The 25,209-nt window shown below is 43.4% G+C and overlaps 1 protein-coding gene across 1 annotated transcript in view; it reads right to left on the reverse strand.

The window, feature by feature from the left end:
• PPARD (peroxisome proliferator activated receptor delta) overlaps window positions 1-25,209 on the reverse strand; it is an 89,260-nt gene that overhangs the window by 23,585 nt on the left and 40,466 nt on the right. Inside the window, exons 2-3 of the mRNA XM_060231444.1 lie at window positions 18,132-18,371; window positions 11,993-12,144 (exon numbers count right to left, since the gene is read on the reverse strand). Coding sequence (XP_060087427.1) covers window positions 11,993-12,144; window positions 18,132-18,267 — 288 coding nt within the window. The 5' untranslated portion in view covers window positions 18,268-18,371. The remainder of the gene's footprint in view (window positions 1-11,992; window positions 12,145-18,131; window positions 18,372-25,209) is intronic.

Genomic DNA, 25,209 nt, shown 5'->3' on the forward strand with positions numbered 1-25,209 from the left:
TATTAAACCTAATATCTTATGAAAAATTCTAAAGTGCTACCACAAAAGTACCCAAGTGCTTATTAAGAAACTACATCTATAATTTATATCCTCAAACCCTCACTGAGTCATAGATAGTATGTCATAATGGAACACAAAGGTCTCTATACACAAATTATCAAATATGCACAGTTTTTATAAGACACAGTCCAATGAAGTTCCTTTAAATGGAAGGTACTAGTCTTCACAGCTCACATTATAATTTAGAGGTCCACAGAATATTTGTACAGCCTTTAGCATATGTAGCCTTCAGCTGGATGTTTTACTCTTCAGTCTGCTCTTACAGCTTTAGCCTTTAAGCTCTTACCTGGTTTGGACTTCAGCTTAGCTTTACGAACTTGCCAGCGTCACGCATTCACTTCCTCAGAAGTAGAAGGCTATAGCCACAAACATTCAAAATCAGTATTAACATTCATATAATGTGTTTTCTTGTTGTTCAGTCGCACAGCCAAGTCCGACTCTTTGTGATCCCATAGACCTAGTCATGCCAGGCCCTCCTGTCTTCCACTGAAGTCCGCTCAAGTTCATGTTAGTTATAATGTGTTTACAACATTGTTAAAACTTATCATTACCATATTTTACCATTCCAACAGAAAGAACAGCTTGACATAGACTGGAGAATTGTCACTTTCCGAAAACCGCAGGGACCCATTTCAAATGTTAAAATCTCAGACAATAGATAGTACTTAAATGCACAATACCCCAATTCATTAAGATAGCTGCTTAATAGCCACTAACAAATGTTGTTGTTGTTGTTGTTCAGTCGCACGGTCAACTCTTTGCAACCCCATAGACAAAGTCACGCCAGGCCCTCCTGTCTTCAACCATCCTCCGAAGTCTGCTCAAATTCATATTAGTTACATCAGTAATGCTGTCCAGCCATCTCATCTTTTGCTGTCCCCTTCTTTTTTTGCCGTCTGTCTTTCCCAGCATCAGGATCTTCTCCAGTGAGTGCTTCCTTCTCAATTGGTGGCCAAAGTATTTGAGCTTCAGCATCTGACCTTCCAGGGAACAGTCTGGGTTGATTTCACTTAGGACTGACTGATTTGATCTTCTTGCAGTCCAAGGGACTCTCAAGATTCTTCTCCAGCACCACAGCTCAAAAGCATCTATTCTTCTGCGCTCAGCCTTCCTTATGGTCCATCACCTTGACTATACAGATTTGTGTTGGCAGGGTGATGTCTCTACTTTTTATTATACTGCCCAGGTTCGCCATAGCTATCCTCCCAAGGAGCAAATGTATTTTAATTTCATGGCTACAGTCACCATCTGCAGTGATCTGGGATCCCAGAAATGTGAAGTCTGTCACTACTTCCATGTCTTCCCCTTCTATTTGCCAAGGTGTGATGGGGCCGGATGCCATGATCTTAGTTTTTTTGATGTTGAGTTCAAGCCTATTTTTGTGCTCTCCTCTTTCACTCTCAACAAGAGGTTCTTTAGGTCCTCCTCACTTTCTACCATTAAAGTGGTGTCATCTGCATATGAGGTTGTTGAAATTTTTCCCGACAATCTTAATTCTGGCTTTTGCTTCATCCAGGCCAGCATTTTGCATGATGTATTTGGCATATAAATTAAATAAGCAGGGTGACAATATACAACCTTGTCAAACTCTTTTTTCCTATTCTAAACCAATAAGTTGTTCCATATCCCGTTCTGACAGTGGCTTCTTGACTCTTATACAGGTTTACAGGAGACATGTGAGGTGGTCTAGTACTCCCATCTCTTTAAGGATTTGCCACAGTTTGTTGTGATTCACACAATCAAAGGCTTTAACGTAGTTAATGAAGCAGAAATAGACGTTTTTCTGATACTCCCGTGCTTTCTCCATAATCCAGCGAATGTTGGCAATTTGATCTCTAGTTCCTTGACCTTTCCGAAACCCAGCTTGAACTTCTGGTAGTTCCCGATCTACATACTGCTGAAGCCTAGCTTGTAGGATCTTTAACATGACCTTGGTGGCATGTGAAATGAGTGTAATGGTGCGATAGTTTGAACATTCTTTGGCATTACCCTTCTTTGGGATTGGAATATAAACTGATCTTTTCCAATCCTGTGGCCACTGTTGTGTTTCCCAAATTTGTTGACATAATGTGTGCATCACTTTAAAAGCATCATCTTTTAGGACTTTGAATAGCTCAACTGGGATACCATCATCTCCGCTCGCTTTGATGTTAGTAATGCTTTCTAAGGCCCATTTGACTTCTCACTCCAGAATGCCTGGCTCAAGGACAGCAATTTCACTGTCATGGTTGTCAAGGACACTGATATCCTTCTTGTAAAATTCTTCTGTGTATTCTTGCCACCTCTTCCTGATCTCTTCTGCTTCTGATAGGTCCCTACCATTTTTGTCCTTTATCTTGGCCATCTTTGCATGAAATATTCCCTTGATTTCTCCAATTTTCTTGAAGAGATCTCTTATCCTTCCCATTCTATTATTTCCCTCTATTGCTTTGCATTGTTCCTTCAGGAAGGCCTCCTTATCTCTCCTTGCTTTTCTCTGGAAATCTGCATTCAGTTGGGTGAATCTTTCCTTTTCACCTTTGCCTTTTGCTTTCCTTCTTTCCTCAGCTATTTGTAAAGCCTCATCAGACAGCCACCTTGCTTTCTTGCATTTCTTTTTCTTTGGGATGGTGCTGATTGCTGCCTTCTGTACAATGTCACGAACCTCCGTCCATGGTTCTTCAGGCACTCTGTCTATCAACTCTAGTTCCTTAAGCCTATTCTTCACTTCCACTGTATATTCATAAGGGATGTGATCAAGGTCAAACCTGAATGGCCTAATGCCTTCTCCAGTTTTCTTCAGTTTAAGCCTGAATTTTGCAATGAGTAGCTCATGATCTGAACTGCAGTCAGCTACAGGTCCTGTTTCTGCTGACTGTCAGGAGCTTCTCCATCTTTGACTGAAGAATATATAATCAATCTGATTTCTGTGTTGCCCATCAGGTGATGTCCATGTGTAAAGTCATCTTTTAGGTTGTTGGAAGAGGGTGTTCGCTATGACCAGCTTGTTCTCTTGACAAAACTCTATTAGCCTTTGCTCGGCTTCATTTTGCTCTCCACGGCCAAACTTGTCAGTTGTTCCGGTTACCTTTTGACTTCCTACTTTGGCATTCCAGTCCCCTATGATGAGGAGGACATCTTTTTTTGGTGTTAATTCTAGAAGGTGTTGTAGATCTTCATAGAGCTGGTCCACTTCAGCCTCTTCTGCACCAGTGGTTGGGGAATAGACTTGGATTACTGTAATATTGAATGGTTTGCCTTCGATACGGACGGAGATCATTCTGTCATTTTTGAGATTGTATCCCATTACTGCCTCCTCACTCTCTTGTTAACTATAAAGACCACACACCATTTCTTCTACGGGACTCTTACCCACAATAATAGATGTAGGGATCCTGTGAGTTAAATTCACCCATTCCTGTCCATTTTAGTTCACTGATTCCCAAGACGTCGATGTTCAGTCTTGCCATCTCTTGTTTGACTACATCCAGCTTACCTTGATTCATACATCTTACATTCCACATTCCAATGCAGTTTTGTTCTTTCCAGCATCGGACTGTTCTTTCACCATCGGACACATCCACAGCTGAGCGTCCTTTCGGCTTTGGCCCAGCCGCTTCACTCTTTCTGTGGTTACTTGGACTTGCCCTCTGCTCTTCCCCAGCAGCATATTGGGCATCTTCTGACCTGAGGGGATCATCTTCCTATGGCATATCTTTTAGCCTTTTGTTACTGTCCATGGGGTTTTCTTGGCAAGGATACTGGAGTGGTTTGCCATTTCCTTCTCCAGTGGATCACATTTAGTCTGGGTTCTCAGCTGTGGCCTGTCCATCTTGGGTGGCCCTGCATGGCATAGCCCACAGTCTCAGTGAACTGTGTAAGCCCTCTCGCCACGTCATTGCAGCAATCCACTAACAATCCACTAACAAATACTACAGTTCAAATACACATTCCTTGAAAAACCCTACAGCTGTTAACAGAGACTATTTTAAAAGTATCTAACACAATTTTTAAAGGGACTTAATACTAATAAACAGCCACTTTCTTAGAAGTATCGCTCTTTAATGAAAAAAACTTTTTAGGGTAAACAATGGTCTGCCTAAAACTGTTCTTTCTGTTGGAATTCCTTAGTTTTAACAGTGTTGTAAACATTATGTGAATGTTATTATTGATTTTGAATGTTTGTCGCAATAGCTTTCCACTTCTGAGGAAATGAATGCAAAACAAAAATGGAATCCAGCAAGTTCATAAGGCGAAGCTGAAATCCAAAGCAGGAGGCTAAATTGATCACCTGACTAAAGGTGTAAAGGCTAGGCTGGAATTCAAAACAGACTGCAGACTGAAGAGTAAAACATAGAACTAAAAGTTTTTCCTAACACATTAGGTTTAATAATTACTATAATATAAATTTATATTAGGTTTGTTCATAGTTTAGTTATTTTCATTTAACTTTTTCTTCATATGCTTTGCCTTATATCCATGATTCATTTTCTCTCTCTTTCCTCTCCAAAAACAGCAACAAGGAGGAAGATAATTTAGATTTTAAAAGCAGAATTTGGGGAGGGGAAGAAAAACAGGTTGCTTACCTGTAACTGATGATCTTCGAGTGGTCATCTGTGCAGTCACACTGATGGGATTAGGCGCCAGTGCAGTTCTCAATTGGTAAACTTAAAAGCTGCGGATTTCCGCGCCGACGTCCCAGTGCGCATGCCCAGAAGCCCCACTGCGCAAGCCCACTGAGACGGGCGTGGACATCCCGCCAGTTCCTTCTGACCACTGCATAAGCCCAAGATGGACCGGCAGCAGAGGGGAAGGAGGGCGGGTAGTGTGATTGCACAGATGACCACTCGAAGATCATCAGTTACAGGTAAGCAACCTGTTTATCTTCTTCGTGGTCTCTGTGCATCACACTGATGGGAGATTAGCAAGCCAAATTCCTACCTGGAGGAGGGTGCAATGGTCCATCAGCAGGAAAGAGACTGCAGAACAGCACAGCCCACCGACGAGTCTTGGCGAAAACGTAGGTCCAGCGCATAGTGACTCACAAAGGTATGCGGTGAGGACCAGGTGGCAGCCTTGCAAATGTCTGGGATCGAAACGCCCCCTCAGGAAAGCTGCCGAAGTCGCCATAGCTTGAGTGGAATTGGCCCGTATGGGCCCTGGCAGGGGCCTCTTGCTCAATAGATAACAGAGTTTTATGGTCTCAGTTATCCATTTAGAAAGTCTTTGGGACGAGATCCGTTGCCCTAAAGACACAGTGGCATAGGAAACAAAAAGTCTGGAGTCTTTCCTTGAAGGATTTACACAATGGAGATAGAACGATAACACTCGCTTCACATCCAAAGCGTGAAGTCTCCTTTCAGCATCATTGGCCGGATTAGGAAAATACACTGGCAGGGAGATTTCAGAGTCCAAGTGAAAGGGAGAAATCACCTTGGGAAGGAAGGTGACGTCCAGAAGAAGCACTACGCCATCATTGGTGAAAACACAAGTAGCGGGTGTCGCATCTGAGCGCTGCCAGTTCACCCACCTGTCCCGCAGAAGTAATTGCCACCAAAAAGGCCGTTTTCCACGCCAATAATTGCAGAGAGCAAGTAGCCATCGGCTCAAAGGGTTTCCCCGCTAGAGCACGTAAAACCAAGGAGAGGTCCCAAGTAGGAGTAGGCTGTCGCACAGCAGGACACAGTCTAGAGAGACCTTCAAGGGACTTCTTAGTATCAGAATGTGTGAAAACAGTATGTCCATCATTCTGGTAATGATTAGCAGAGATGGCAGCCAAATACACGCGTAACGACGAAACTGCTAATCCCTTATGCAAAAGGGAAAGAAGAAAATCAAAAATTGTAGATAAACCTGCTGTTGACGGTTCTAAGGAAAGATTAGAAGAAAACTGAACAAATCTTGACCATTTATAGGCATATGACTTGTGCGTAGACGGCTTCCTACTGTTCAATGTGATGAATTGAGCTCTGTCTGATAGTAGAGTCACTGTAGACGCCACGCTGTTAATTTCAGATGCGGCACATCGTGGTGCACCACACGGCCTTGGTGCGTGAGAAGAAGATTTGAGGCCTGAGGAAAATGGTGAAACTTTCCCTTGGCTAGATGGACCAGGGAGAACCAATGCTGTCTGGGCCACCAGGGCATCACGAGAATGCCCACAGGTCTTTCCCTCGAAATCTTCTGCACTACCTTGTTGATCAGAGGAATGGGAGGAAACAGGTACACATGCTGTTGATTCCATGGAAAAAGGAGGCTGTCCCCCAAGGACAGGGGATCTGCCCCCCCCCCCGCAACAGAATAGTTTGCATTTCCTGTTGTTGCGTGTGGCAAAAACATCTATCTCCGGAGTTCCCCACCTCTGAAAGACAGGTTGAAGGAAGTCCCAGTTGAGCTCCCATTCGTGCAGCGAAGCTCCCCCTCGACTGAGGAAGTCTGCACACACATTCAAGTCCCCCAGAAGATATGTCGCCACCAAGGACACACCCATTGATATGCACATCTCCCATATGTTCAGAGCAAGTACACAGAGTCTGCGGGAGACCGTACCCCCCTGTCTGTTTATGTAAGACATGGCCGTCGTATTGTCTGTCAGAATGGCCACCGTCTTGCCTATGAGAAGCGACTGAAAGGACTGGATAGCATGGAAGATTGCCAACAGTTCCAAGAAATTTATATAGTGATGCGCGTAATGAATGGGCCACCTGTCCCCCATGCATAAGCCGTTCATATGCACTCCCCAACCCCACAGGGACGCATCTGACGTTATTGCGACTGACGGGGATGGTCTGTGGAAGGGAGCCCCCTTCATCAGGTGCTGCCGCTGTTGCCACCAGGTTAGAGAGGATAGAACTTCTGGAGGGATGGTCATCAGCCGAGATGGAGAATCGCGGTTGCATTTGAAGTGTTTGAGGAACCATAGTTGCAGAGTCCTCATATGCAGCCTGGCGAAGACCAGAACTGAAGTAGTGGCCGCCATGAGGCCCAAAAGACGCTGTACCTGACATGCTGTGCCCGTAGGTCTGCACTGAACAGCCCGAACAAGATTATGTCGTCCGCTTGATTTGGAGGCAGGAAGGCCTTGCAAGCATTGGTGTCTATTATGGCTCCTATAAACTGCACCCTCTGGGAGGGTTGAAGGTGTGACTTCTTTTGGTTGACCTGCAGTCCCAGCTCCCGAAGCAGAGAAAGAGTAATGGCGATGTGCTGCAGAAGACGAACCTTGGATTCTGCCACGAGGAGCCAATCGTCTATGTACGGGAACAGGGTTATCCCCTGCAATCTCAGATGGGCTGCAATAACCACCATAGTCTTGGTGAAAATCCTGGGGGCTGTAGAAAGGCCGAAGGGCAACGCTCAATACTGGAAATGGGCTGCTCCAATGGTGAATCTGAGGTACTGCCTGTGAGAGGGGTGAATGGAGATATGGAAGTACGCGTCCTGTAAGTCCAGCGTGGCCGTCCAATCTCTGTGATTGAGAAGAGGGAGTATGTTGGGTAATGAGGTCATTCTGAATTTGTGGTAGGTGATGAACAAGTTCAAGGCTCGAAGGTCCATGATGGGCTGAAGACCTCCGTCTCGTTTTGGGACCATGAAATAGCGAAAGTAAAAACTGAGTCCCCTTTGATCTAATGGAACTTGTTCGATGGTTTGTTTGAGAAGCAGAGACTGAACTTCCTCTCGCAAGGTGTCTGAAGGGCTGGTGGAAACGAATGTCAGGGTGGTTGGATTCTGATGGAATTCGATCATGTAACCCCTTCAGATTATGGATAGGACCCATTGGTCTGAAGTGATGTAGGTCTATGCCAGGAGATAGGGGAAGAGGCAGGTATGGCCTAAGGAAGATGGGTGGGAAGGGAGGAAGGACAAAAGGCAGTCAAAGCCCCTGCTTGGGCTGTTTAGGGCCCTTCTGACAAGAAGATTGAGCAGAAGAAGGAGAGTATTTAGATTTGGTTCCATATGAAGGCTTGGTGGATGGCGGTGTCGATTTCGGGCGCCAAGATTGCTCTGAAGGAGATTTTGAGTAAGGTTTCTTATTCCACGGTTTGGGCCAAAGTCATTTAGCTTGGGAACGCGGCATGGAGACTCCCAGGTTTCTGGAGGTTCAGAAACTCCTGCAGCACCGAGTCGGTATTGGAGCTGAAGAGGCCATTGCCATTGAAGGGTAGATCCTCAATGTAGGCTTGGGTGTCTGGTTGTAAAGCCGTGGACCGTAACCAGGAATGGCGTTGTAAAGTGATGGCCATTGTCAGGGTCTTGGCACAGGTGTCACCCGAGTGCTTGGCCGAGTTGAGTTGCTGCTTAGCCAGAGTCATTCCCTCCTTTTGAATCTTCTGCAGAGCAGACCTGCTCTGTTCCGGGAGGCTGGGCAAAATGTTGGAAACCTGCTCCCAGAGAGCGTATTGATATCGACCCATGCAGGCGGAGTAACTGGCAATTTTCACACCCAGGGAGCCAGCAGAGTACAGCCTTCTTCCTAGGTTGTCCAGTTTTTCCCCCTCCTTGTCTGGTGGAGCAGAGTGTGTCTTCTTCGCCTTGGAAGATGAGGACACAACTACGGAATTTGGCTTGGGATGGGTGCAGAGGAAGTCTGCACTGGACTCTTGAATGCGATACATGTGGTCCAGTCTCCAAGATGAGATGGGTGTGGAAGCTGATTTCTCCCAAGAAGATTTTGCAGTATGCAGCATGACAGTAGTGAGTGGTAGAGCTATTGCAATAGAAGTGTCCATTTGAACAATGTCAAATACAGTATCTGTAACCACTGGTTGAGGTTGGACTGTAGCAAGGAACAAAGACTGAGCCATACGCTTGATAAGATTGCCGTATGACTTTAGGTCGTCTAAGGGCGAAATGGGTTGCTCCTCCGCTATCTTTTGTGGTGGAGAGGGCTCCCCAGGTGAAGACGTTGTTTCCTGTTCCTCCGGCGTCGACCCTTCAATGGACCTGGGTGACGCATCAGGAGAATCAGAGCGCTCCGATAAATGTGGAGATGACACAGGCTCCGTTATTCCGCCCTTAGACTGCTCCAAAGTGGGGTCCCGACGGGGTCGAACAGGCTGGGCATCAGGCGGCTTCAACACCAACGCAGAAGGTGCTCTTTTAGATGGTTGATAAGAGGTTCGGAATCGATGAGAAGCTTCGGAAAGCTGATCCCAGTCCATCTGGTGAGGTGGAAGCCAAGGAAACGAAGGTTGCATGGGATATGCCCCGTATAAATACTGCCACTGACGCTGATCCCATGGGATTTGTGAAGGCAAGCGGCGCAGAGGAGAGCGATCGATCTCTCGGTACCGAGGGGAACGGCTTCTCGAAGAGTGGTCCCTTCGTGAATCATGCAGTCAACCTCGAGGAAGTGGGCTCCGGGATCTAGACACCCCAGCTACCCTTCGGGATCGATCAGGCGGGCTCTTCTCGGTACTGAAACGCTGTGCCGGTTCAATCTCCCAATCGGAGTCAGAGGATATGACGAGCTCCGTCGACATCGAGGCAAGGATCAGAGGGCTTAGCTGACAACCCGGTGAGGCGAATAGCTTCAGTGGAGGAACGATCGGTGCCGTTGGGTCCGATGGAGAGACCGGAAGAGCTGGAGAGACGGATTTGGTATGCTTTGGCTTATCCGATCTCTTAGCCTTCTTCTTCTCATGAGCGCCCTTATCCTCCTTATGCCTCTTAGCAGGCGTAGAGGAATCCAACATAGCAGCCGAGCCCGAGCATTTGTGAGGGCGGTCGGCTTTGGAAAGGGGACGATCTGTCTCAAGCGATGTCAATATAAATGGGTCGGCCGATGTGGTCGGCTGCTCGACCTGTTCTGCTGAGGGCAGTTTCCGAGGGGATAGCGCCTGCTCCATAAGGGCTGCTGCAAGGCGGGCAATTCTGTTCTTTTTGGTCTGTTTAGAGAACTTTGCGCAGTGCGCACAAGAGTCTGTTCTATGGAGCTCCCCAAGGCACAGAAGACACAACGAATGTCTGTCAGGTGGGGCGATCTTACTCCCACACTTAGAACACCTCCGGAAGAATTCCCAACGTCTTTCCATACAAAAATAGAAGGAAGGACTGATTGGGGGGAAGAGAGGGGAGGAGGGGTGGAAGAGCGGGAGAAAAAATAGAGGTCTTCGCACCCACGCTCCCCAAAAAGCCTATCACTATAACTACCGTATTTTTCGGACCATTAGATGCACCGGACCATAAGACGCATCTAGTTTTTAGAGGAGGAAAACAGGAAAAAAATTTTTGAAGCTGTGCACCCAGATCTGGGCACCTTCCCCCTCTCAATCCTGCCTCCAATCCCAGCCCTTGCTAGAAGCAGCAGCAGAAGCCTGGCAGACAGGCACAGAGGAAGCCCCCCCCTCCACAAACCCAGTGCTTCGCAAAGCGCTGCGTTTGCGGAGGGGGGGGCTTCCTCTTTGCCTTGCTTCAGCTTCTGCTGATAGCAAGGGCTGGGATCCGAGGCTTGGCTGCCTCCGAACCCAGCCCTTGCTATCAGCACAAGCTGAAGCCACGCAGACAGGGACAGAGGAAGCACCCACCCCCTCCGCAAACCCAGCACTTCGCAAGCCCTGGCTGTGGAGGGGGCGGCGTGCTTTCTCCCTGCTTGCCTGCCTGGCTTCAGCGCTGATGCTTAAAGCAAGCGCTGGGATCGGAGGGCGGTGGGAGCGATCCTGGCGCTTGCTGTAAGCGTCAGAGCTGGAGCCAGGCAGGCAGGGGCGGGAAGCGCTGGGACGGAGGCAGCGGATCACCCCCCCCCCCCCCCGAGGAAGGTACGTATGGTACCTTCACTCCATAAGACGCACACACTTTCCCCCCCACTTTTTTGGGAGGAAAAAGTGAGTCTTATGGTCCAAAAAATACGGTAACTAACTAACTATAACAACTGTAACTACAACTATATCTATAAATATTTTTGAAAAAAGCAGTTCACCGACCGAAGCGACGAAAGATCGACTGATCAGCACGGCGGTCAGAAGAGAACTGGCGGGATGTCCATGCCCGTCTCAGTGGGCATGCGCAGTGGGGCTTCTGGGCATGTGCACTGGGACGTCGGCGCGGAAATCTGCAGCTTTTAAGTTTACTGATCGAGATCGGCGCTGGCGCCTACGCCCATCAGTGTGATGCACAGAGACCACGAAGAAGATTAATAAGGAACAAAAAGCTAGGAAATCAGTCATGGATCTAACCAGGGTTGGTGCTGGGGCTTTTGTTACCCCTGGCAAGGTTCCACCCCCCCCTCCAGTGGGGGAGGGCCCCAGTGTGGTGCCAGCGCAAGCGCAGGCCTGTTTGCACGCAGGAGGAGACTCTTGAGAAGCCTTCCATGCAAACGCCCCCCCCTCGACCTCCCCACAGTGCGGGGAAGTCAAGAAGGACCGGATGGCTCCATTTGCATTCAAATGCCCATACCCCCCACTCGACCTCCCCATAGCTCAGGGAAGCCGATTGGGGCCGGATGGCCCTGTTTGCATGAACCTCCATGCAAACACCCTTCCCTGCTCAACCTCCTCGTAGTGCCAGATGGCCCTTTTTGCACAGATGGCTCTTTTAGCACCCTTTTTGACTTTCCTGCGGCACAAGAAAGTCTTGGGCAGGGAAAAGGGGTGTCATGGAGCCTCCATTTTGCTCCCAGGCTGCCTCCCCTGCAAGGGAAGACAGCCTTGGAGCAAGGCCAAGCTGCCTCTTTCCTCTGCCCCTGTCTCGGGTGGGGGAAAGACGCACAGGCCAGCTGGCCTGTGGGGAGGGGGTGCCAAGCAGCATCCAGTAAGTCATGTGGTGCCCTAGGCAGCTGTCTACATTGCCTACTCCCACACGCCAGCCTTGGATCTAACAGCACTGGGTGTAGTTTGATCCCAGGACAAAAAGATTCTGTTTTCTTCCTACTGTTTACTCATTGAAGCCCACTGACCTGCAATATTCAACCTTCAGCCTTTACACAATATGTATGTTGTTATGTTGCCCATACCTTACAACCTTCACATGCATGCACTCCATAGTGAAACCCTGATGCTTTGTCACCACAGACCCTGCACTCCACATTTAGACTTCCTGATGTTGCCTCATCACAGCCCATCTGGAGTTGGTCTGACAGAGAAGGAGAAGAACTCTGAGAAAGATCTACAGGGAAACAAAATGGTATTTCATTACATTTCTGAGTTGGAATAATATGAAACAGTCACATAGGAATTCTACATTATAACCTTCTCTTTTTTTTGTATAACCAAATACTTACTGGATTTATAGAAACCACCACTTACAGTCTGCATCTTGCATTACTGATTATAATATGGCTATTAAAATGGATCAGTTTGTGACATGTACAGGGTTTCTTTGTTTTGGTGTTCATATCGAGAGCTCGCATGTAAAAATAACTATTACTTCAACACAACTATTTCAGGTGCTCTGATTAGCACAGAAAGTTTAAGCAACTAACCCCAACATTCCTAAATGTAGTAAAATATGAGTCAGTATTCAGAATAGAGCTTGCCACTGCAACCAAGTCAATGCCTCTCTCTTCAAATGGGTGTCAAAATATCTTCAAATGACAGTGACTTTCTTTTTCATCCTTGTTCATACTAAAATCTCTTCTTCTTGAGAACCAGTTTAGTGTAGTGGTTAAGTGAGTGGACTCTAATCTGGGAGAACTGGGTTGGATTTCCCACTTCTCCACGTGCACCTGCTGTGACCTTGGGTCAGTCACTGTTCTCAAAAGAGCTGTTAAAAGCAGTTCTGGGAGAGCTCTCTCAGCCCCACCTACTTCACAGGGTGCCTGTTGTGGGGAGGGGAAGGGAAAGGAGATTGTAAACTGCTCTGAGTTAAGGGCAGAGTATACATTTAATCTCTTCCTCCTCCTCCGCCATCACATTTCTGGGGGCCTTCACTTTCAGTGAATTGCAGTTCTGAATAATTCAGTTGAATGTGAATGTAGGTAAGGCTACCCTACAGTTCAGCTATAAAGGCAAAGGCTATGGCATAAGGCCTGAAAATGACAAACCTGAAGCTTCAGAGGAAGACCACTTTCTCCACGGTCTATAACATGAACCAGAACAGCAATTTATACCAAGGCTGTAGTTGAGAAATGTTTCAAACATTAGTGCTACTTGAATAATTTTTCCTAAACTGATGTGTAGCCACCCAGCCATCTTGTGGATATTATGACTCATAGTAATTTAGCACCTATTTTATCTATTTTAACTAATTTATTATGCAATTGATTATTTAAAATTGTTGTTGTACTGTATTGTTTTATTGAACCATGGAATTCCATGCCTGTGAGCCGCCCTGAGCCCGCCTTTGGCGGGGGAGGGCGGGATATAAGAATAAATTTATTATTATTATTATTATATTTCCTAGCTTCAGGATCATCTCCAGGGAGTGCTCCCTTCTCATTTGGTGGCCAAAATATTTGAGCTTCAGCTTCAGCATCTGACCTTCCAGTGAACAGTCTGGGTTGATTTCCCTTAGGACTGACTGGCTGGATCTTCTTGCAGTCCAAGGGACTCTCAAGAGTCTTCTCCAGCACCATATCTCAAAAGCATCTATTCTTCTGTGCTCGGCCTTCCTTATGGTCCAACTCTCACAGCCATACATTACTACTGCGAATACCATAGCTTTGACTACACGGACTTTTGTTTGCAGGGTGATGTCTCTACTTCTTATTATACTGCTCAGGTTCGCCGTAGATATCCTCCCAAGGAGCAAATGTATTTTAATTTCATGGCTACAGTCACCATCTGCAGTGATCTGGGATCCCAGAAATGTGAAGTCTGTCACTACTTCCATGTCTTCCCCTTCCATTTGCCAAGGTGTGATGGGGCCGGATGCCATAATCTTAGTTTTTTTGATGTTGAGTTTCAAGCCTACTTTTGTGCTCTCCTCTTTCACTCTCAACAAGAGGTTCTTTAGGCCCTCCTCACTTTCTGCCATTAGAGTAGTGTCATCTGCATATCTGAGGTTATTGAAGTTTTTCCCGGCAATCTTAATTCCGGCTTGTGCTTCATCTAGACCAGCATTCCGCATTATGTACTCTGCATCTAAATTAAATAAGCAGGGTGACAATATACAACCTTGTCAAACTTTTTTTCCTATTCTAAACCAATCAGTTGTTCCATATCCCGTTCTGACAGTGGCTTCTTGACCCTTATACAGGTTTACAGGAGACATGTGAGGTGGTCTGGTAATCCCATCTCTTTAAGGACTTGCCACAGTTTGTTGTGACTCACACAATCAAAGGCTTTAGTGTAGTCAATGAAGCAGAAATAGACGTTTTTCTGATACTCCCGTGATTTCTCCATAATCCAGTGAATGTTGGCAATTTGATCTCTAGTTCCTCGACCTCTCTGAAACCAAGCTTGAACTTCTGGTAGTTCCCGATCTACATACTGCTGAAGCCTAGCTTGTAGGATCTTTAACATGACCTTGGTGGCATGTGAAATGAGTGTAATGGTGCGATAGTTTGAACATTCTTTGGCATTACCCTTCTTTGGGATTGGAATATAAACTGACCTTTTCCAATCCTGTGGCCACTTCTGTGTTTTCCAAATTTGTGGACATAATGTGTGCATCACTTTAAAAGCATCATCTTTTAGGACTTTGAATAGCTCACCTGGGATACCATCATCTCTGCTCGCTTTGTTGTTAGTAATGATTCTAAGGCCCATTTGACTTCTCACTCCAGGATGTCTTGCTCAAGGTCATCGATTTAACTGTCATGGTTGTCCGGGACATTGAGATCCTTCTTGTATAATTCTTCTGCATATTCTTGCCACCTCTTCTGCTTCTGTTAGGTCCCTACCATTTTTGTCCTTTATCATGGCCAACTTTGCACAAAACGTTCCCTTGATTTCTCCAGTTTTCGAATAGATCTCTTGTCCTTCGCATTCTATTATTTCCCTCTATTGCTTTGCATTGTTTCTTCAGGAAGGCCTCCTTATCTCTCCTTGCTGTTCTCTGGAAATCTGCATTCAGTTGGTGAATCTTTCCTTTTCACCTTTGCCTTTTGCTTTCCTTCTTTCCTCAGCTATTTGTAAAGCCTCATCAGACAGCCACTTTGCTTTCTTGCATTTCTTTTTCTTTGGGATGGTGCTGATTGCTGCCTTCTGTACAATGTCACGAACCATGGTTCTTCAGGCACTCTGTCTATCAACTCTAGTTCCTTAAACCTATTCTTCACTTCCACTGTATATTCATAAGGGATGTGATCAAGGTCAAACCTGAATGGCCTAATGGCTTCCCCAGTTTTCTTCAGTTTAAGCCTAAATTTTGCAATGAGTAGCTCATGATCTGAACTGCAGTCAGCTACAGGTCTTGTTTTTGCTGACTGTTAGGAGCTTCTCCATCTTTGACTGCAGAGTATATAATCAATCTGATTTCTGTGTTGCCCATCAGGTGATGTCCATGTGTAGAATCAACTTTTAGGTTGTTGGAAGAGGGTGTTTGCTATGACCAGCTTGTTCTCTTGACAAAACTCTATTAGCCTTTGCTCGGCTTCATTTTGCTCTCCACGGCCAAACTTGTCAGTTGTTCCGGTTGCCTTTTGACTTCCTACTTTGGCATTCCAGTCCCCTATGATGAGGAGGACATCTTTTTTTGGTGTTAATTCTAGAAGGTGTTGTAGATCTTCATAGAGCTGGTCCACTTCAGCCTCTTCTGCACCAGTGGTTGGGGAATAGACTTGGATTACTGTGATACTGAATGATTTGCCTTGGATACGGACCGGAATTATTCTGTCATTTTTGAGACTGTATCCCATTACTGCCTCCTCACTCTCTTGTTAACTATAAAGGCAACACCATTTCTTCTACGAGACTCTTGCCCACAATAATAGATATAGTGATCCTCTGAGTTAAATTCACCCATTCCCGTCCATTTTAGTTCACTGATTCCCAAGATGTTGATGTTCAGTCTTGCCATCTCTTGTTTGACCACATCTAGCTTACCTTCATAGATCTTACATTCCACGTTCCGATGCAGTATTGTTCTTTCCAGCATCCGACTGTTCTTTCACCATCAGACACATCCACAGCTGAGTGTCCTTTCAGTTTTGGCCCCGCCACTTCACTCTTTCTGTGGTTACTTGAACACTCTTCCCCAGTAGCATATTGGGCACCTTCTGACCTGAGGGGCTCATCTTCCAGCGCCTTATCTTTTAGCCTTTTGTTTCTGTTCATGGGGTTTTCTTGGCAAGGATACTGGAGTGGTTTGCCATTTTCTTCTCCAGTGGATCACATTTAGTCTGGGTTCTCAACTGTGGCCTGTTCATCTTGCGTGGCCCTGCATGGCATAGCCCACAGCCTCATTGAACTGCGCAAGCCCTCTCGCCACTACAAGGCGGCAATCCATGAGAGTTGGGTAAAAAAAATGATAAAAGTGATAAAAACAAATGAAAACCACCAAAATTACATTAAAAGATACAGTAAAGTTTTTAACTAAAAAATGGCAACATAAAAGGAAGCATCTGAAGGTTCAATTAACAGCACAATTCATAATTATTTCATGGTTTGGGGGAATTTTTTTTTTTTTAAATTTACACCACACACTAGTCTTAGATCTTCACTGTGGGATAAGCTGTTTCAGGCATAAGGACATGCATGAGGGATGCCACCACAGCTTATTAAGCAAAAATAGGCTAATCTGAAGAAGGAGCTTTAGTACACAGCAGAAGAAAGAGCAAGTATGAAGGAAAAAAGACAGCTAAAGCCCTAGCCTTAGATGTAAAGAATAACATACACAGACATGCAAGACAACAGGTGAGAGCCACAGCAATAACCTTAGTGGGGGTGCTCTGTATGTGGATGACATGGGTTATTTCAACCATCGTGGTAGGAATGTGTAAGCTGCTTGAGGCTTTTATAGGAAACTGAAATCCAATTGCTTTGAAAACACTATGTTACCTGAATACCTTTATTTGGAGATGTCCAATAATATTTACATATTTTAGTCAAAAATGGAATTAGTATTTATTTATTTATTTGGTTAATTTATATTCCACCTTTTCCCATGAGGGCTCAATAGTTGCAAATGGATTAACCCTGGCAGAGGAGAAAGACTACACTTTTACTGTTGCAAATAATTAAGTACGGCTCAGGATTACAGAACTTAGCTGTTCTGAAAAATCATGATTATCTCAACATGAGATTCAGTGGCATTATATTCTAAAAATTACATCATATTGCAGCATAACCGATCTGAACTGCCTGACTCTTTGCTGAAGAGGGACCTCCATTTTCTGTTCATGTCATCTGCTTATCTGTAGAGAAGGTATGTAAAGTTCCTAGTAAGCAGTTGTATTTGTTACCTTAAGGGGGTAGATATCCTTGTCCATTATTTACTGTGTTGTCCACCATACATTTTTACCAACATTCCTAGATGGGAGCTGTGAAACACTCTTCTTCCAGATAGGGGCAAATATGCAACTTACAAGGTAGTTGCATCAAATGTGATTATATGTTACAGAATCTGTTTAATGAGACATCTAGTCACTTGTTGATTTTATTATTTGTTAATTCTACATAATAAAATTGGTTTTAGGTTTGCTGTAATGCAGGCCTAAAGTTTGCATTATAATGAGTAGTGGTCATAAGCAAATAAATGATGCTAACCAAGCAGGAGAACCAACATGGAAAATCTGTAGTGGTAATTTTAACCCCAAATTCATCGTCTATGCTACCTTGTAAATTTTGAGGACAATATCACAAAGTATCAGACAACTGCCTCATTCATAACAAAAATATCTACACGTTGTAAGAAAAACATATTCCAGACTTTTTCACATCTTTCATTTTGGTTTTGAAAACAACGGATATATAATATAAACGTATCAATTTGCATATGTACAACTATACCTGAGCACATCTGTCCAATATTAATGCTGGAATAATTTCCCTCCAAAACAACTGTACATCTTCCCAACATCATATTTGTAACTACTGTATTGACTCAGAAAAGGCATCCCCAACTTTCCCTTGAATTCTGGTAAATAACAAAAGAAATTGCTCAGCACCTTGAACACTGAACACTGTTAGTGAAATTAATTATAAAAATACAATAAAATTTCTTTAATTGCTATTTGGTCAAGCTAGGCTTCTTTTCTCTTTCCTACCTACCTGTATAGCTGATAGAAGGTGCTGAATTATCTGGTCCACCAGTTGCGTCTGTGGCTCCACTTACTGCTGTCAGTACCTCTTCCTCTTCCTCCTCCTCTTCCCTGACCTCAGGTATTTCCTCCTTTGGCTGTTCCATAACTGATCACCACCCTTCAGTGCCAAGACTGCAGCCCCTGTCATAGCTCTGGCATCATCCACGTCTGTCTGGAAATGGGCCTCTATCAGGCTGTTCCTTGTAGCCTTCAAGGAAAGAGAAGGAAATGTTAATAGGCATTGGCAGTAACAACAGAACCAGTTTATGCTTCAGAGTGTTCTTATTACAAGGTCAGTTAAACTATTACGTACACAGGACTTGGTATAATCTGTGCCAGGGAAATCTCAAACTCTGCACTCAAAGCAAGTTTATTTCAATGGCAATATACAGCTTTTCACAGTTAAGGAAGGTGAAGAAGCAAAAACAACTGGGACTGAATCCACATGACTAAGATTTTCTACTTTTGTAACAATGCCATCATGAATGCAGAGCCATTTGCACTGGAAACTGAGCAACCACACAAAAGTTTTCTGTACACTTTCCAGCCACCATTTTCCATTCCAGACCATCCATGGGACTTTCCAGGTTTCAAACAAAACAGTAATTGCTACTGAACTCTAGTGCAAGAATGCTATAACGATATATTGCCACAATGTACTAATCCCTCAGAATTCTTCTTTAAATGAAACCTGTAAATTTGGAGAAGCTTGTAGATCAGGTTAATAAATGGTCAAATGACATTAACCTGGGAAAACCATGGGTGAATTGTGGGCGGGGGAATGAAGATAGGAGAATGGTAGTATGTGGACAGAACCTTCAAGAATGTGCATCCTTCCATCCAGACAGCTTGCAAACATGCTTGGACTGCATTTTTTTCTGGAAAGGTCATACCAAACCAGGTTTAAGAATGTACTGAGGATGGGGAAAGCCTGGAAAGTGGATGACTAGTGGATGTTTCTCAAACTTGCTGCAGTCTGGAAACCAAAGTGGAGATAAAACTCCACAGGGAAGCAGTTTGGGAAACAATGACAAAAGGTTATGTAGGTAAGAATGTACTACCACTTGACTATTGGAATCTCTGAACTGTAAGACCACAAGTTCTTATTTTCAAACTTCACTCTGCACAAATGCAAAATGAGCTCCAAGGCAGGAGAAAGGCTCCCACTCTAGTTTTGCAATATAGCATAGAGGAATGCCACATTGGTAAGAAGTAACAAGTACAGTCATAGCTATTACAGCAGCCATGTCAGCTTGGAGTGGGGCAGCAGGGCAACCATATTTCCCAAATAAAATAGCCTTTTTAAAAGCACAATGCCACTTAAAAAAACAACTCTTCCTTAAGAAAAGACCTGGATCCCAAAGGGGGGGGGGAGAGCTATAATTACTTCATAAAAACATGATAATTGCAAAAAGGTCCCTACATTCAAATAATGTGCTAAGTAACTTAAACTTTCTTTGGAATGCCATCTTTGCCAGTTTAGACCATAGATACACAGAAAAACCATGGAATCATCAGTTGGAGGCTTGTAGTGGTGTGAGTACTGAGAAGCAGACAGTATATTACATTGACATGGAATATTGTAAGTCGCTTTGGAGAGAAAGTTAGGGTATAAATAAATGCTGCTATCTTTTTGCTTCCAAAGCAGGTGTGTGTGGGTGCAAGCAACATGCTTAAAATTAAAACCTGTATATTTTTACAGCTAGGGAGGTTGATTCTGGGAGAGCACAAGCATCATCAGGTCTCTAGAAAAGACACCCTGATTACTAGCCCAACCACCCTTCAGTCCACACCTTATTTCATTCAAAAGTGCCAAGGAAGCAAGCCAACATGGAATGCATAAATACTGCAACAATATTACCAAGGGTGTCATTACAAAGCATACATTATACTTGATGTAAGAAAGAAATCAAACTAAATCATACAATAGGCTGGGCAAAAAGCAGACAGTCTGACTCATGACTTGATAAGTGACAACTTCTCCAAGATCAGCCGAGATCACGCCACTTTAAAAATGATGGAAGTCTCCAGGCATAATTCAAACTCGTGTGTATTTTTACTCAACATGTCATAACCAGTTTTCCCTCTTGCTGCCAAAATAATTTGTTTTGAATATTTTCTAACCACTATAAATTGATGTTACACTTCCTCCAGACATAAGGATCAACAGAATTAGGTTACAGTGTGCATTCCTGGTACTGTCTTCACTTTTTCAAGATTTACCTTGCCCACCAAATTCTTCTGCATTCCTTATGCAAAGCACATAGCAGAACAAAGTGTGAGCCCACTGGCACCTTTAAAATCAACAAAATATTATTCAAGTTATAGTTTTCGTGTGCAAGCACACTTCTTCATATACTCTTCTGAAAAAGTGTGCATGCACACAAGAACTTATACCTTGAATAAAATGTTGGTCTTAAAGGCGCCATAGGACTCACACTTTGTTCTGCTGCTTCAGACCAACAAGGCCACCCACATAGCAGTTATACAGTCAAACTCCATACACCACGGAATATAGCACAACATACCATTTAATGCAGTTTCATTTTCAAGTACATATTTGGTATATTTTTTGATTATTTGTCACGTTGTGCTTTGCTCCTTCATATCTACTTTAGTATGCCATACACTAATCCATGCAACTTAAAAGCTGCTCATTCCTCAACTGACTTGCAAATTCTGTCTTTGCACCAAAAAATACAATATGCCTATCAGATTTAATGGCAGTATCTGCATTTTAAAAAACACCATTTATGTGCCAATAGTGTATCTAGCCTAGCATCCAGTCTGCAGTAAAAGCAAAAAAAAAAAATAAAGTTGATGGCCGGGGGGGGGGGGGGGGGACGACGACGGGGGACTATACCTGGCTATACAAAATGAATTGGTGGCACTACGGGTGTCTGTATCACAGTATGCCATCTCTTGCACCTGATAACTAAACTCCTTCTGAGGTACCTCCTAGCTAAGAAACTACAGTACAGAAATGGAATTTCTCAAAGATGAGAGTCGATACCAAATACATCACAATATTGCTTGATTAGAAAAGAGAAAACCTCTCTTCTCATAACATGCCCTACAGAAACTCAGTTTACCACAGTGCACAAGACCTTTTGCTTTGCATCACACTCTATGCTCTTGGACAAATACCTCAGCTGACAAGCTGTCCATTTCATAAGAATTCAGCCAATGACATTCCAGGGACTGAACAACACGGTGTGACAGGAATTCAATCTGCAAAGTCAGTTTAATTGTTTTCAACAGCACTGTTAAACTGGCCTTTCCATCACTTCCTGCTCCTATGATACAGTGCTCAACCAGCAAGGAAGTTGGTGGGAGGTGGAGAAGGAGTTTGAATTTCCATGTTTTAATGAATCTCCTTCATAGAGAGATTTATTATATAAATAAAACCCATGGCTTTTACTGAATTAAGCTATAGACTTTACAAGTCATGTTGCTCTGTAACCATGTCATGATGCCTTAACAAGCATACCTAATGCACAAATTTGTTCCTTTAAGAATATAAATCTTAAAAGAATGTGGTATAGGTATCTGAAGCAAACTAGAGTAAAGATGCTCCAAGTTCTTTTCAATAAAATGGTACTTCCTGAAAAAAGAGAAAGTAATGTGTATATAATAATTAGTAGACTCTCTTTATAGTATGAAATAAGATACAAAGGGGAAAACTCGCATGCCTTGACTTTCTAGAAGCAAAAGCTTCTGCCACACCCTCATACAATACTGCAACAGTGCATACAGTTATTTGTGTGAAACTAGAGAACAGTCTCCATAAAGAAATTCACAGAACAACAGAGAAACAAAAAACTGATTTATCCACTGCATGATTGAATGAAAAAGATTCTTAGGTGCCAATACATTTCATTAGGTAGCACTTTCCACATCTTTCCTCTGCAACTGTTCCAGTGTTTCTTGTCCATGTATACTTGAACAAAATGTAGGTTTTGAAGACTACATTAGAAGCCTATGAGGAAAAACTGCACTATATCCTACGCAACCGTGCTGGAAAAAATATCACATTATTGGTTGATAGTTTCAGAGAGTAGCCAGGTTGGTCTGCAGTAGAATAGCTAGATTGGAGGCACTTTAGAGAGCAACAAGAGCATCAACATATAAGCTTTCAGGAGTAAAAGCTCTGACAAAGAAAGCTTTGACTCTTGGAAGGTTATACCCTGAAAGTCCTGTTGGGTCTCTAAGATGTTAGTGGGCTCAAATCTAATTACTGGTTGAGACAATTTAAGGAAGCAATAGGTTGGTAAAAAAAACACCACAAACCACATGCAGGTACAGAGAATGCTACACATGCAGGCTCAAATCATTTCCAAGAAGGCCTGTGTGTGACTGGAAGAGCAATGTATATTTTCCTTTCTCTTTACTGCTATACTTCTAAGCACTAACCTTTTTCATAAAACAGAAGGGTACCTCCCTAGCCTCCAGCTCAAACTATCACCTTAGTTTTAATTTACAGTGGATTTATGTTTTCTTTTTTTTAAAAAAAATAAGGAAAATAATATATATTTTTTTAAAAATGGAAAGAGCTTCCCTTTAGTGCCTCAAAAAGGACACTGAGACCCCATTCACATGCAGTGTTTTCCTTGGCTCATTTCCACACACTTTGCACCATAGGAAATGGCATGCACAGAGCAAAAACGATTCACAGTAGTAGTTTTTAGAGTAATGAGCTGAATCGTTTTTTAAAATACCTACATATAAGTGAATACAAGTCCTTTTGGAAGGCATCTGGAGAAGATTTAGGAAAGCTGAGATGAAGCTAGCAATGCAAAGGCTATACTAAGACAAACTAAGATGCACACTTAGCAAGTTTTTTCCAAAGGCAATATGCTCAATCTCCAATTAGTCTTATCTCTAAAACCCATCAAAGCAATGATGCTCAATTTTTTAAAAAAAGAATCAGTGCAGTTTTTTCTTTCTTTACAGTTCAATGGCACTTTGACACTGACAGATTATTATCCAAAGTGCCATTGAACTGTAAAGAAAGAAAGAAAAATCGCATCAATTTTTTTTTTAATTGAGCGTCATTGCTTTGATGGGTTTTAGAGATGAGAGAAGACTAACTGGAGATTGGATTTGTAATTTTGGGCAAGCTCAAATCAGTATTAAAGGTTGCTACCTGCTCTTAACTAAACCACTTTGAGCCTCAAAGTTTGAGGCAAAGGTTGCATCCATATACACAAAGTTACATAGTTGAATTTTGATTATGCAACACAACATAAATCATAAATCAAGCATTCCACTGACATTTAGTGTGAGTATTAGGATGATAATGACAAGGTGCCTGAGTAGAATCCCCAGGAACCACTTTAAGCTCAGAGAATCCACCCATCATTTTGGTCTATTCAACTGAAGGCTTGACACCCAGCAAAGAAGCCACAAGACAAAGCAACAAAGACACCATCCATAAATAACCATACTTTTATAAGTATGCCCCACTGAATTCTTACCCTACAATCCTCCATTATAGTGAAACATACTTGTAAGAATTCTCACATTCTGACATATTACCGTTTTATTGGCTTCCCATGCAAATGCTATCCAGACCAAATGTCCTCTCAATTTGTTAATTTCACTATTCTGCCCCTGGATTTTAATTTTGTACCACTTTGCATTCTAAACCACTGCCTGCCAGCTATATGTAGCTCTGCTCACTGTACCTCATTCCTTGTCTAAAGAAGTATGCATGCATACGAAAGCTTACATTCTGAATAAAACTCTGTTGGTCTTAAAGATGCTACTGGATTCCTACGTTTTTCTATTACTTCACACCAACACAGCTGCCCACCTGGATACTTGTAAGACGTTTCAGAGCAGGGTATCATGTTCCATCATTGCTATATCCTAAACCAAGATATTATTTTATCCAGATGAGTAGAAATTCCAAATTCATACAACTGTGTTTTTCTTGTAACATCCTTAAATTCCAAAGATGGCAGGGGGATTTGTTTCCTGTGGAATTAGTACTCATTTAAAAGCCGCACCCAAATCAGCAGATGAAAGCAAGCCTAGCCATCAACCTAAGCAAAGCTAACACAGCAAGCAGGAAAGCAGCTGTTAACAGTAGTAAGTAATCAAAACAGAGTGAAGGAAGCACAGAGGAGCACAAACACAAAGGAACACTGTGCTGCAAGACACATTAGTGGTTGGCTCCAAAGGGACAACATGAAAGAAGTTCTTTTTAATTGACTATAAAGAGTGGGGAAAGAAAGCTTTCTGCTTCTGTCAGCTAGCAGCGTTGAGATGACAGTTGCTAAAATGCACCAGTACAACTCATTCAAGTTCTCAGAAGACTGTGCCCACACCAACATCACTGCAATCAGAATAAGATCTAATTTAAAAGCACTGGCATTGAAAACATTCTCCTCCTTTATTCTGTTTAAGATATTATCTGCCTGTCCTTGTCTTCTCCCTGCCTGCCTCAACTTTACCAAACCTCGAGTGGAGTTTTGCTTCTACTATAACTCTTTTAAAAAACCAGGCCTGCAGATTTGACTGATAAATATGCAGCTTTAGCATAAACATGTATATGGCCTGTCTTTCAATTAGTTCACTGCATTATACAGATAAAGAAAATTAATGCTGCCTGTGTTTTTGCTTTTTCTGTGCCTGAGTGTCCTTATGTGAAGAAAAAAATGAAAGCGGTTAATGAGGCTGATCATGTTCAAAGTCTCCATTGTAGATATTGTGGACAACAAATTAAGAATTTCTTTTCCATGATTTCTGCATTAAGCCACATAGTTCCTTCCCTTACATCTGGTTAGGCAGACACAGAATACACAGACAACTTGGGGTTTGAAGTCCTATTCGAAGTTCTTTCAGTGTACAGTTTTTAATCACCATTCCCATAGGAGATGAGTCTCTGGAGAAATGGTCACCACATTAAAGAAACTGGAGTGGGATTTATTATACCGTGAAGTTGGGCTCTCCATTTTTAGCATGGCACCCTGTGACTGGCTTTGGGTGGGAAGGTGCAGTCTGAAGGGAAGCCCCTAGAATCTCACCAGCCTTGACAGGAG

Source organism: Heteronotia binoei, chromosome 2, assembly GCF_032191835.1.
Source record: "Heteronotia binoei isolate CCM8104 ecotype False Entrance Well chromosome 2, APGP_CSIRO_Hbin_v1, whole genome shotgun sequence".
In the NCBI taxonomy this organism is placed as follows: Eukaryota; Metazoa; Chordata; class Lepidosauria; order Squamata; family Gekkonidae; genus Heteronotia; species Heteronotia binoei.